The following is a 12,280-nucleotide window of genomic DNA, read 5'->3' as shown; positions in this document are numbered from 1 at the left end:
TATGAAGTTAATCGTGAGCCCGTGACTTCCACTTCCAGACCCTCCTGTCAGGGGAGAAATCAGTCTCCGAGGTTTTACATTCTCTAGGATGAGAACCCAGCAAGTTTCCGTTCTACACACGTTGGTGCAATCTCTCATCCAAAGCCAAGGGTGTGTCACAACACAGATTGAAAGATCCATTCACTTTCTGAGAGACCACAGAGGGTGAGCAAGCAGCACCCTCTCTGCTGCTCCCAGTGTGTCCACACGGACGCAGCCAGCCTGTGGAACTCCCCTGACAGCCTCTCACAAAGTGCTAGCATTGTTCAAGGAAATGATGCTCACTGCCAAACATCAGTGATTTTTGCTGGCTGCCTCCGTCAGTAAGCTGCCACAGTCTTAGATCCTGCCACTTGCCTAATCATCTCATGGAAGCTGAAACAGTCTATCAAGTATGTTGAACGTAAAGGATAGTGCAGTGTGTTTTGTTCTACTCAAAGTATCACTAGCAGATTGAGTAAATAGAATGCAGTGAGCTGTTGGCGCCTTAGCTGTTATTTCTGGAGCAGTGCACACACTATTTTAAAGTTGGACCTAGACAAGGAGCATAATCTCTAACAGAAGCAGGAGCAGAATTAGGATATTGAGTGGGAGAGGAAGGAGAACCTGAGGCAGGAAGGGATGTCAAGTGGAAGTGGAATTTTGAGTGGGAGTGGGGAGCTCCAGACCTCCAAAAAGAGAATGAAGGATCTCTTTGTCACAAGGGACTGTGGGTTGGTCTCAGGTGGTCTAGGCTGTGCTGTCTCGCTGTTTATAAAATGTTAAAGCCAAGATGCAGTCTTTCCTTTATGTTTCCCAAAGCCTGAGGGTGTGCCACAAGGCAGTTTAAAGAAACATGTTGACGCAGGGCTGAAATCTTTCTTTCGAATCCAAGGTGAAGGATGTGCCACTTCGGATGCTTTCAAAGCTCGTGCTGAGTTGGTGTCGCTCTTTTCCGAAGGCTGGAGTGTGTCATGTGATCGGAATTACACCTAACTGTCCTCCAGAGGATCATGACGTTATTTCATTATGTCGAAAAAGAGATGGGGGAGCAGAGGTAAGAGAACGGATTGTAATGTGTATTGTCCGGTGTTGCTGCTTGCTCAGTCAGTTGAGAGAATGGGTAACCGTGTGAGAGTTTTGACGTGAATATAGGACGATTTCAGAACTACAGCACTGAGCTGGTTCCACGTTGAGACGTTGAATGAATACTTGATGAGGACTAACATTGGACGAACCTTGTCATGTTGAGGACAAAGCCTAAGCTAGACTCATGTTGTGGGTAATGTCTCACTGTCTACAGGTGCACTGCGAATGTAGGACAGTTTAACCCTTGTGCCACCAAGGGACAAGAGCTGTAGCTAATCAGGGAATGCCTGATCTCCAAGGAAGCTTCACTCTGCCTTTTATTGATGTTGAGAGGCTGCTGAAGCTGGTTTATGCAACTGTAAATATTTCGTTTCTCCTCCTTGGGCAAGATCTTGAATATGCTTAGAGGATTATGCACAATTCAGCAACTGTTTAATTTCAAGGACCAACTCCCATTGCTTCTCAGTTGAGAGAGGACATAATTTGGGCTGCCCACTATTAAGTTACTGCTGCTTCACCAGATATGTATCGTCACTTACCCAGCAGTGATCAGTAAAACTGACCATTTAATAGCCAGGAGTGGACCTTCTTGTTCCAGTGGATGTTGGCTGAGGTTTACACGTGGGTGGCGTGAGGTTCAAATTCATTGGAACCTCAGGCTGAGAACATTTGCGACAATACAGGCTGCAAAATAACCCGCTCAAGCTATTCTTGTATGGAAATATGTTGTGGATAATTGTAGTTTACTTAAGTGCACATCAGTAAGAGTGTACAAAGTTAAAAATCACACAACACCAGGTTATAGTCCAACAGGTCTATTTGGAAGCATTTGCTTTCGGAGCACTGTTCTTTCATCAGTAAGAGTGAGGGGTGTAAAAATAACAATTCATAGAATTCCTACACTGTGGAAGCAGGCCATTCAGCCCATTGAGTCCACACCAGCCCTCCAAAGAGCATCCCACCCAGATCTGCACCCTACCCTATCCCTGTAACCCTGCATTTCCCATGGCTAATGCACCTGGCCTGCACACTCCTGGGAAATTTAGCATGGCCAATCCACCTAACCTACACATCTTTGGACTGTGGGAGGAAACCCAAACAGACACAGGGAGAATGTGCAAAATCCACACAGACAGTCACCTAAGGCTGAAATCACAGCTGGGTCCTTAATGCTGTGAGACTGCTAACCACTGAGCCACCGTGCCACATTGCTTTGGACTGGAGTTCTGTGGAGAACTCCAGCTCCACACTACTCTCTCTGATTATGTTCTCAGACCCTACGCTACTCACAAATGGGATCAATTGAAGAACACACGTCAGAGAGGAAGGGTCACTTGACCCTAAACGCTAACACTGATTTCTCTCCACAGATGCTGCCAGACCTGCTGAGCTTTTCAAGCAATTTCTATTTTTGTCACACACTTCAGAGACATGTGGCTGGAAATGTACATGAACAGACTGTATGCACCATATTAAACATTCATTGTATAAGTGTATGCCATCTACAAAATGCAGCAATACTGCAAGGTTATTTCAACAGTACCTTCCAAGCCTATCAATATCCATGTGGCAAGATAGAAACTTGCTCAGGTATGTCCTGTCCACAAAACACGGGATGAAGCCAACCCAGCCAATGACAGTCCTGGGAGTCCACTCTCAATCACCAGCAATGCAATGGAAGGTGCCATCAGTAGCATAATCAAATGGCACTTCTCCGGTAATAACCCGCTCGCTGACACTCAGTTTGGGCTCTGCTATCCTCAGCTGACTACGGTTTTCATTCAACACGGACAAAAGCGTTGGACTGCAGACTGGGTGACTGTCCTTGATGTCTAGTCTGCATTTGATCAAATATAACATCAAGGAGTCTTGGAGTCAATGAAAATGGGGGAAATCTCTCCACTGATTGGAGTCATACCTAATACAAAGGTTATAGTTTTTGGAGGTCAATCAAGTAGGCTCTATTTCGGTAGGAGTTCCTCAGAATAGTGTCCTAGGCCCAAGTATTTTCAGCTGCTGCATCAATGACCTTCCCTCCCTCATAAGGTCTAATCACCAATGATTGCACAACATTCAGCACTGTTTGCAACTCATACACTGAAGTAGTCCATGTCCAAATGCAACAAGAATTGGACAAAATTCAGGCTTGGGCTGGTAAGTACCAAATAACATTCACAACATACAAGTGCTAGCAATACTACCCCCATCTTGAGAGAATATAACCATCACCCTTGACATCCAAAGGCATTACCCCCCACTATCAGCATCTTGGGGTTTACCATTGGCCAGAAACAGAGTAGGACCCACCTGTAGTTCTGTGGCTGAAGGAACAGGTCAGAAGCTGGGAATTTTATGGAGTGTAACTCACCTCCCAACTTCCCAAAGCCTGTCCACCATCTACAAAGCACAAACCAGGAGTGTGATCGAATATTTGGAATATTCCCCACTTGCCCGGATGAGTGCAGCTCCAACAGCGCTCAAGAAACTTGACACCATCCAAGACAAAGTAGCCCGCTTGATTGGCACCACATCCAGCATCTTCAACATTCATCTCCTTCAACAGTGATGCACAGTGTGTACTGTCTAAAAGATACACTGCTCCATGGCTGTTTTGTCTGCACTTTCCAAACCTCTTAGAGGCACAAGGGCAGCAGATGCACAGAAACATCCTGATTTGGAAAAAGATTGCAGTTCCTTCACTGTTCCTGGGTCAGAATCCTGGAATTTCCTCTTAACAGCTCTGTCAATATACCTGCACCAGGACTATGATCATGGAAAATCCTTAACGCTGCTCACCATCTTCTAAGTGTGAGGTTACAGAGCTTTGGGTAACTTTGCTGACCCCAATCCTACTTTCTGGTATCAGTCTGAGCTTCTGATACCATGTGGGAAAGGATGCCCACACAAACACTTTGACAGAAGTGAGGCTTAATCTAGATGAAGAGTAAGAAGATTTATTATTTATTACTTAGTAGCTAGTTACATTAATCTGAGATACATGATTGTCCCTTGTGTGACTATCAGGCTGAACTTAAGATTAAGTGTACATAACTACTTCAGCTATACATTGTTAACACTAAATACAATCATTGGAACACTACACATGAGGAACTCATTCAAAACCATACAGTGTGGAAGCAGGCCATTGGATCCATCAAGTCCACACTGACCCTCCAAAAAGCATCCCACCCAATCCCACACCCTTACCCAGCAACCTTGCATTTCTCATGACTAATCCAACTTGCCTGCACACCCCTGGACACTATGGAACAATTTAGCATGGTCAATCCACCTAACCTGCAAATCTTTAGACTGTTGGGAGGAAACCGGAGCACACACAGGGGGGAATGTACAAACTACACACAGACAGTCACCCAAAGCTAGCATCAAACCCAGGTCCCCAGCACTGTGAGGTAGCAATGCTAACCACTGAGCCACCACACCACCCCAAAATCTCTTCTGGCAAGCAGATCTTCATAGCCTGAGGAACAGAGCTTAGCTAGTAACGCCAGTTATTCTTTTCAAGTACTGTACATAGCATAGAACATAGAACATTACAGCAGTGTACAGGCCTTTCAGCCCTCGATGTTGCCTTGACCAGTCATACCAATCTGAAGCCCATCTAACCTACACTATTCTATGTACGTCCATATGTTTGTCCAATGATGACTTAAATGCACTTAAACTTGGCGAATCTATTACTGTTGCAGGCAAAGCATTCCATACCCTTACTACTCTCTGAGTAAAGAAACTACCTCTGACATTTGTCCTATATCTATCACCCCTCAATTTAAAGCTATGCCTCCTCATGCTCGCCGTCACCATACTTGGAAAAAGGATCTCCCTGTCACCCTATCTAACCCTCTGATTGTCTTATATGTCTCTATTAAGTCACCTCTCAACCTTCTTCTCTCTAACGAAAACAGCCTCAAGTCCCTCAGCCTTTCCTCATAAGACCTTCCCTCCATACCAGGCAAAATCCTAGCAATTCTCCTCTGCACCCTTTCCAAAGCTTCCACATCCTTCTTATAATGCGGTGACCAGAACTGTACACAATACTCCAAGTGCGGCCGCACCAGAGTTTTGTACAGTTGGAGCATAACCTCATGGTTCCAGAACTCGATCCCTCTATTAATAAAAGCTAAAGCACTGTATGCCTTCTTAACAATCCTGTCAACCTGGGTGGCAACTTTCAAGGATCTATGTACCTGGACACCAAGATCTCTCTGCTCATCGACACTACCAAGAATCTTACCATTAGCCCAGTACTTTGCATTCCAGTTACTCCAACCAAAGTGAATCACCTCACACTTGTCCTCATTAAACTCCATTTGCCACCTCTAGCAATGGCACAATGGTGCTTTAACTAGAACTGTAATCTAATTTAACAAGTCTGAAACTCAAAGCTATTCTCAGGGATAGTGACCATGAAACTATCATTGATTATTGTTAAAACTGATCTGGTTCATTCATGCCTGCTTGGGAAAGAAATCTGCCATACTTACTTGGTCGAGTCTATGGATCCACATCAAAACAGTTGACTCTTAATTACCCTCTGGAATGGTCAAGCAAGCCAATCAGTCCAAGGACAATTAGGGATGGGCAACAAATGCTGTTCACTCCCATGTCCCGTAAGAAACTACAGATGGTGATGTGCACAGCTCAGACCATAACGGAAGCCAACCTTCCATCCATGAAGTGTATTTACACGGCATGCTGCCCCAGAAACATCATCAAAGACCCCTCCAACCCCGGTAATGCTCTCCTACAACCACTTCTGTCAGATACAGAAGCTTGAAAACAGGTTCAAGAACAGCTTCTTGCCCTGTCATTATCAGACTGATTAATGGATTTCTCTAACTTCAAATAAAATTTATCTTGCTAATGATAATTTTGCTTTGTGCCCCTCCTGTGCAGTGTAACCTGGTATGCCTCACTCTGTCTAACCACCCTGTGATCTGTATGTCCTTGCACTGCTCACAAAACAAAACTTTTCACTGTACTTAGGTACATGTGACAACAATTAATCAAATGAAATAAAATTGAATTTGGGATACCCCAAATCACTGGGAAACTCCTTTCTTAACCTTTAGGGTGATTAGAACAAGTTCCAGGAGACACATTCTCCAATACTCTTCAGGGATCAATGGCACCACTGTTGATTATAATTTATTTAAGTGATTTGGAGGAGAATATAGGTGGCCTGATTAGAAAGTTTGCGGACAGTACAAAGATTGGGGGAGCTGCAGATGATGATGAGGATACAGCAGGATATAGATATGCTGAAGACTTGGGTGGAGAAATGGCAAATGGAGTTTAAGCTGGACCATTTGTGAGGTGATGCATTTTGGAAGATCTAGTGTAGGAGGGAAGTGTACAGTAAATGGTAGAATCTTCAGTTGCATCAACATACAGAGAGATTCAGGTGTAGTGGTCCACAGTTCCCTGACAGTGGAAACATAAGTGGATAAGTCAAGAAGGGATATGCCAACACAGTCTTGGTGGGCTGAAGGGCCTGCTGCTGTGCTGTGGTGCTCTGCTCTTTGTTCTTTATTTGATCTTTAGCCTCTGTTGCTCTCCACAACCTCAATGTTTCTCCTGTTTTTCTATCCTAAACCCCTTGCAATTGGTTTTATATCCAGGTTCTACCATCTTACATAACAAAAAGCTTATCTATCAAATTGTCTCATGATTCCCTCTGTTCTGGTGAAAACAGCTCCAATTTTCCAACCTTTCCCTTGAATTTTCCCATGCATTCAGAACCTTAAAGGTACTGAACTGAGCTTTCTGCATTATACCTCCAATAGTATGAAGATTAAAAATGTAAACAGTATTCCAACAGTGGTGTTACTTAGATTCATCTTATATTGGGCTTTCATATTGTACCTCTCTCTCTCTCTCTGTCTCTCTCGTTCTCTCTCTCTCTCTCTCCCACCCTCTCCCCATTCTTCTCTCTCTCTTGCTTTCTGTCTCTCTGCCCCTCTCTCTTTCTCTGCCCTTCTCTCTCTCTCTCTGTCCCCCTCTCTATTTCTCTGTCCCTCTCTCTCATGTCTTGCTATGAAACCCAGTATATTGTTAGCTTTTCTTAATCGTCTTATTCATGTGAGATATGCATTTTAATATCCCGTGATTCTTCAAATTCCTCACCCCTTCTACATTTCCCCTTTTGAAGATTAATATTTCATATTTCTTTACAAAATATATTGCTGCATATTATCTAATATTAACTTCCCTGTGCCATAACTTTGGTTATCAGTATGACCTTAAGAGTAAAACCCTCCCAGCTTCTTGTGATGGTCAAATTTACGTATAATGTCTTTATTTTCTGTATCTTTTGCTGATTTGGACCCCTCTGTCCCTAGTCCTAAATTAAAATCATTGAAGTGCACTGGCAGAAGATAAGATATCAAATCAGAACCCTCAGAACAGCTCAAAAAAAAACAGAAAATGGTGGAGGAGCTCAATAGATCCGGCAGCATCTGTGAAGACAGAAACAGAGTTAACATTTTGAGGCCATTATGACTCTTTTCCAGAGCAACTGCTTTCTGTCAATCATTCTTAACAAAGTGCCCTTAATTTCTTTGTTGTTTCTTCCCCTCCAACACATTTTTAATCAAGATTTCCATCACATTCTTAGTTTTATACAATCCCTACACTGTGGGCACAGGCTGTTCAGTCCATCAGGTCCACACTGACCCTCCAAAGGGCTTCCCACCCAGACACACCCCACCCCTGTAACCCTGCATTTCCCATGACCAATCCACCTAAACTGCACATCTTTGGACTGTGGGACAAAACCTGACAACTCAGAGGAAACCCACATAGACATGGGGAGAACGTGTTAACTCCACATGAACAGTAATCTGAGGGTAGGATCCCAACCCGTGTCCCTGGCACAATGAAGCAGTAGTGCAAACCACTGAGCCACCATGCTGCCCCTAATTGTCGCCAAAACTTTCTTGTATGGAGCCTTGTAAAAACCTTCCTGAAAGTCCATGTACATCGCCTCTATTGCATTTCGTTTTTACAATGTCTGATCGCCCTCTTGGAGAAATCTCTAAGATATTTCTGAGCATTCTTGCCTTCGACAGAGTGAAGGAACCTGACTGTAATCCGTAAAGACCACTCCCTCCGTGACTCCCTCGTCAGATCCACACCCCCCACCAACCCAACCTCCACTCCCGGCACCTTCCCCTGCAACCGCAGGAGGTGCAAGACTTGCGCCCACACCTCCCCCCTCACCTCCCTCCAAGGCCCCAAAGGAAACTTCCATATCCGCCACAGATTCACCTGTACCTCCACACATATCATCTATTGCATCCTTTGCACCCGATGTGGCCTCCTCTATATTGGGGAGACGGGCCGCCTACTTGCGGAGCGTTTCAGGGAACACCTCTGGGACACCCGGACCAACCAACCCAACCACCCTGTAGCTTAACATTTCAATTCCCCCTCCCACTCCACCAAGGATATGCAGGTCTTTGGACTCCTCCATCGTCAGACCACAGCGAAACGACGGTTGACAGAAGAACGCCTCATCTTCCGGCTAGGAACCCTCCAACCACAAGGGATGAACTCGGATTTCACCAGTTTCCTCATTTCCCCTCCCCCCAGCCTGTCTCAGTCAAATCCATCAAATTCAGCACCGCCTTCCTAACCTGCAATCTTCTTCCCGACCTCTCCGCCCCCACCCCAGTCTGACCTATCACCCTCACCTTGATCTCTTTCCACGTATCACATTTCTGACGCCCCTCCCCCAAGTCCCTCGTCCCTATCTTTTATCTTAGCCTGCTGGACCAACTTTCCTCATTCCTGAAGAAGGGCTATTGCCCGAAACGTTGATTCTCCTGTTCCCTAGATGCTGCCTGACCTGCTGCGCTTTTCCAGCAACACATTTCCATGACTGTAATCTAACTCATTTATTGTCAGAGCTATTTCTGACTGCGAAAATTTCCCTGTTGAAACAAGAAAATTATCTTTGTTAAAGTTGCCAGTAAGAAAATTCAGACCATTCCAGTAGTTTTTCTGTACAAAACTAAGAAAGTATTTACTTTCCTTGGGATTTTTTGGGGGGGTGGGGGGTGGTGTTAGGAAATTATATTACTTCAAAGTAGGATATTATTGCTGATCTCCTCGTAACTAGCTCAAGGAAAATATATTTACAAAAATAAAATATCTGTAGAAACCTCTCGGCTCCCTAGTCCATTACTTCTTTAGGTATGACAACTGTAATTTTAATGTGTCATTTCTGCTGCAGTTTGGCCGATCTTCAATGTAGCTGAACATTAATATAATTTTCTTCGCAAAAAAAAACCTGTCTCCGTTCCTGAATTCCCCCAAGTTAAAAGCCTGGCATGTTATTTGGTCAAGGAAAGCAGAGACAAGCTAATGTTTTTGCTGCTACTCCACATGAAACAGCGCAGGACAGGCACCACACAAAAAGAGCACTGTGCTGTGTCTGCATCCTTAAGAGGTTGTTTCTGTCAAAAAGGGTGTTAAAACTGGAGAGGAGCAGCCATAGAACTTCAACATCATTTCAAAAATCACTGAAGAGTTTGGAAAACGTATCCTTTTCCAAAGTCCAATGAATATTGATGCACATCTCTGCAGTCACTGTTCACTCACAGAGTTTGGGTTGCTATGACAATGCACACCTACACATGCATGCTGCAGTCCAGCACATTGGTGGTGGAGGCGCCCACATTATTTCCATCAGTAATCTCTCTGCTCTCACTGCTTACTATTGGTGTGTGTCAGAATGAATGGCAGGCTGATACTCTGGATGTCGGAGCAAATTACTGCAGTAAATGCAGTAAATGCAGTAAAAAGCAAGGATAACTTAGGACATATGACTTCCAACATCTCTAATGATAAGGAAGTTAGCATTAAGGCACTTTACCTGAATGCTCGTAGCATTCATAACAAAGCCGATGAACTAATGGCACAGATAATAGTGAATGATTATGATGTAGTAGGCATCACAGAGACTTGGTTACAGGGGGGTCAGGACTGGCAGTTAAACCTCCATGGTTTTTCAACTTATCGAAAAGACAGAGAGGTGGGCAGAGGGGGTGGGGTTGCCTTGTTAGTTAAGAACAAAATTAAATCTATGGTATTGAATGACATAGCGTCGGATGATGTGGAGTCTGTGTGGGTGGAATTGAGGAACCACAAAGGCAAAAAAAACATAATTGGAGTTGTGTATAGACCTCCTAACAGTGGTCAGGACCAGGGACGCAACATGTACCGGGAAATAGAGAAGGCATGTCAGAAAGGCAAGGTTACATTGATCATGGGAGATTTCAATATGCAGGTGGACTGGGTAAATAATGTTGTTAGTGGATCTAAAGAAAGGGAATTCATGGAATGCTTACAGGATGGCTTTTTGGAACAGCTTGTCATGGAGCCCACAAGAGAGCAGGCTATTCTGGACCTAGTGCTTTGCAATGAACCAGACTCTATAAAAGATCTTAAAGTAAGGGAACCCTTAGGAAGTAGCGACCATAATATGATAGAGTTCAGTCTGGAGTTTGAAAGGGAGAAGGCAAAATCGGATGTAATGGTGTTACAGTTGAATAAAGGTAATTATGAGGGCATGAGAGAGGAACTGACTAAAATAGACTGGAAGCAGAGGCTAACCGGGAAGACAGTAGAGCAAAAATGGCAGGAGTTTGTAGGTATAATTGAGGACACTGTACAGAGGTTCATTCCCAAGAAAAGAAAGATTAACCGGGGAGGGATTAGACAACCTTGGCTGACAAAGGAAGTCAGGAAATGTATTAAAGAAAAAGAGAGATCCTATAAAGTGGCTAAGAACAGTGGGAAATCAGAAGATTGGGAGGGATACAAAAGCAAACAGAGGATAACAAAGAGTGTAATAAGAAAGGAGAGGATCAAATATGAAGGTAGGCTAGCCAGTAATATTAGAAATAATAGTAAAAGTTTCTTTCAGTACATAAGAAACAAACGACAGGCAAAAGTAGACATTGGGCCACTTCAAACTGATGCAGGAAGCCTAGTGATGGGAGATAAGGAAATAGCAGGAGAACTTAACAAGTACTTTGCGTCAGTATTCACAGTGGAAGACATGAGTAATATCCCAAAAATTAAAGGGTGTCACGGGGCTGAGTTGAGTATGGTTGCCATTATGAAAGAGATAGTGCTAGAAAAGTTAAAAAGTCTTAAAATTGATAAATCTCCTGGCCCCGATGGGATACACCCTAGAGTTCTGAGAGAGGTGGCTGAGGAAATAGCAGAGGCATTGGTTGAGATCTTTCAAGAGTCACTGGAGTCAGGAAAGGTCCCGGATGATTGGAAGATGGCTGTTGTAACCCCCTTGTTCAAGAAAGGATCAAGGCAAAAGATGGAAAATTATAGGCCAATCAGCTTAACCTCGGTTGTTGGTAAAATTCTAGAATCCATCATTAAGGGTGAGGTTTCTAAATTCTTGGAAGAGCAGAGTCTGATTAGAACAAGTCAACATGGATTTAGTAAAGGGAGGTCATGCCTGACAAACCTGTTGGAATTTTTTGAAGAGGTAACAAGTAGGTTAGACCAGGGAAACCCAGTGGATGTGGTCTATCTAGACTTTCAAAAGGCCTTTGATAAGGTGCCACACGGGAGGCTGCTGAGCAAGGTGAGGGCCCATGGTGTTCGAGGTGAGCTGCTGGGATGGATTGAGGATTGGCTGTCTAACAGAAGGCAGAGAGTTGGGATAAAAGGTTCTTTTTCAGAATGGCAGCCGGTGACGAGCGGTGTCCCGCAGGGTTCGGTGCTGGGGCCACAGCTGTTCGCATTATATATTAACGATTTGGATGAGGGAACCGGGGGCATTCTAGCGAAGTTTGCCGATGATACGAAGTTAGGTGGACAGGCAGGTAGTACTGAGGAAGTGGGGAGGCTGCAGAAGGATCTTGACAGGTTGGGAGAGTGGTCCAGGAAATGGCTGATGGAATTTAACGTGAGCAAGTGCGAGGTCTTGCACTTTGGCAAAAAGAATAAAAGCATAGACTACTTTCTAAATGGTGAGAAAATTAATAAAGCCAAAGCACAAAGGGATCTGGGAGTGCTAGTCCAGGATTCTCTAAAGGTAAACATGCAGGTTGAGTCCGTGATTAAGAAAGCGAATGCAATGTTGTCTCTTATCTCAAGAGGGTTGGAATATAAAAGCAGA

The 12,280-nt window shown here is 44.1% G+C and overlaps 1 protein-coding gene across 1 annotated transcript in view; it reads left to right on the top strand.

The window, feature by feature from the left end:
• The first annotated feature begins 313 nt into the window (after positions 1–313).
• col27a1b (collagen, type XXVII, alpha 1b) overlaps positions 314–12,280 on the top strand; it is a 707,279-nt gene continuing 695,312 nt past the window's right edge. The window contains exons 1-2 of the mRNA XM_087998238.1: positions 314–431; positions 914–1,075. Of these exons, the coding sequence (XP_087854364.1) occupies positions 1,032–1,075 (44 nt within the window). The 5' untranslated portion in view covers positions 314–431; positions 914–1,031. The remainder of the gene's footprint in view (positions 432–913; positions 1,076–12,280) is intronic.

This window comes from Chiloscyllium plagiosum, unplaced genomic scaffold, assembly GCF_037043375.1.
Source record: "Chiloscyllium plagiosum isolate Xiang-an unplaced genomic scaffold, Cpla_swu_hap1 HiC_scaffold_21, whole genome shotgun sequence".
NCBI lineage: Eukaryota > Metazoa > Chordata > Chondrichthyes > Orectolobiformes > Hemiscylliidae > Chiloscyllium > Chiloscyllium plagiosum.
This window is presented reverse-complemented; position numbering and strand designations above follow the sequence as displayed.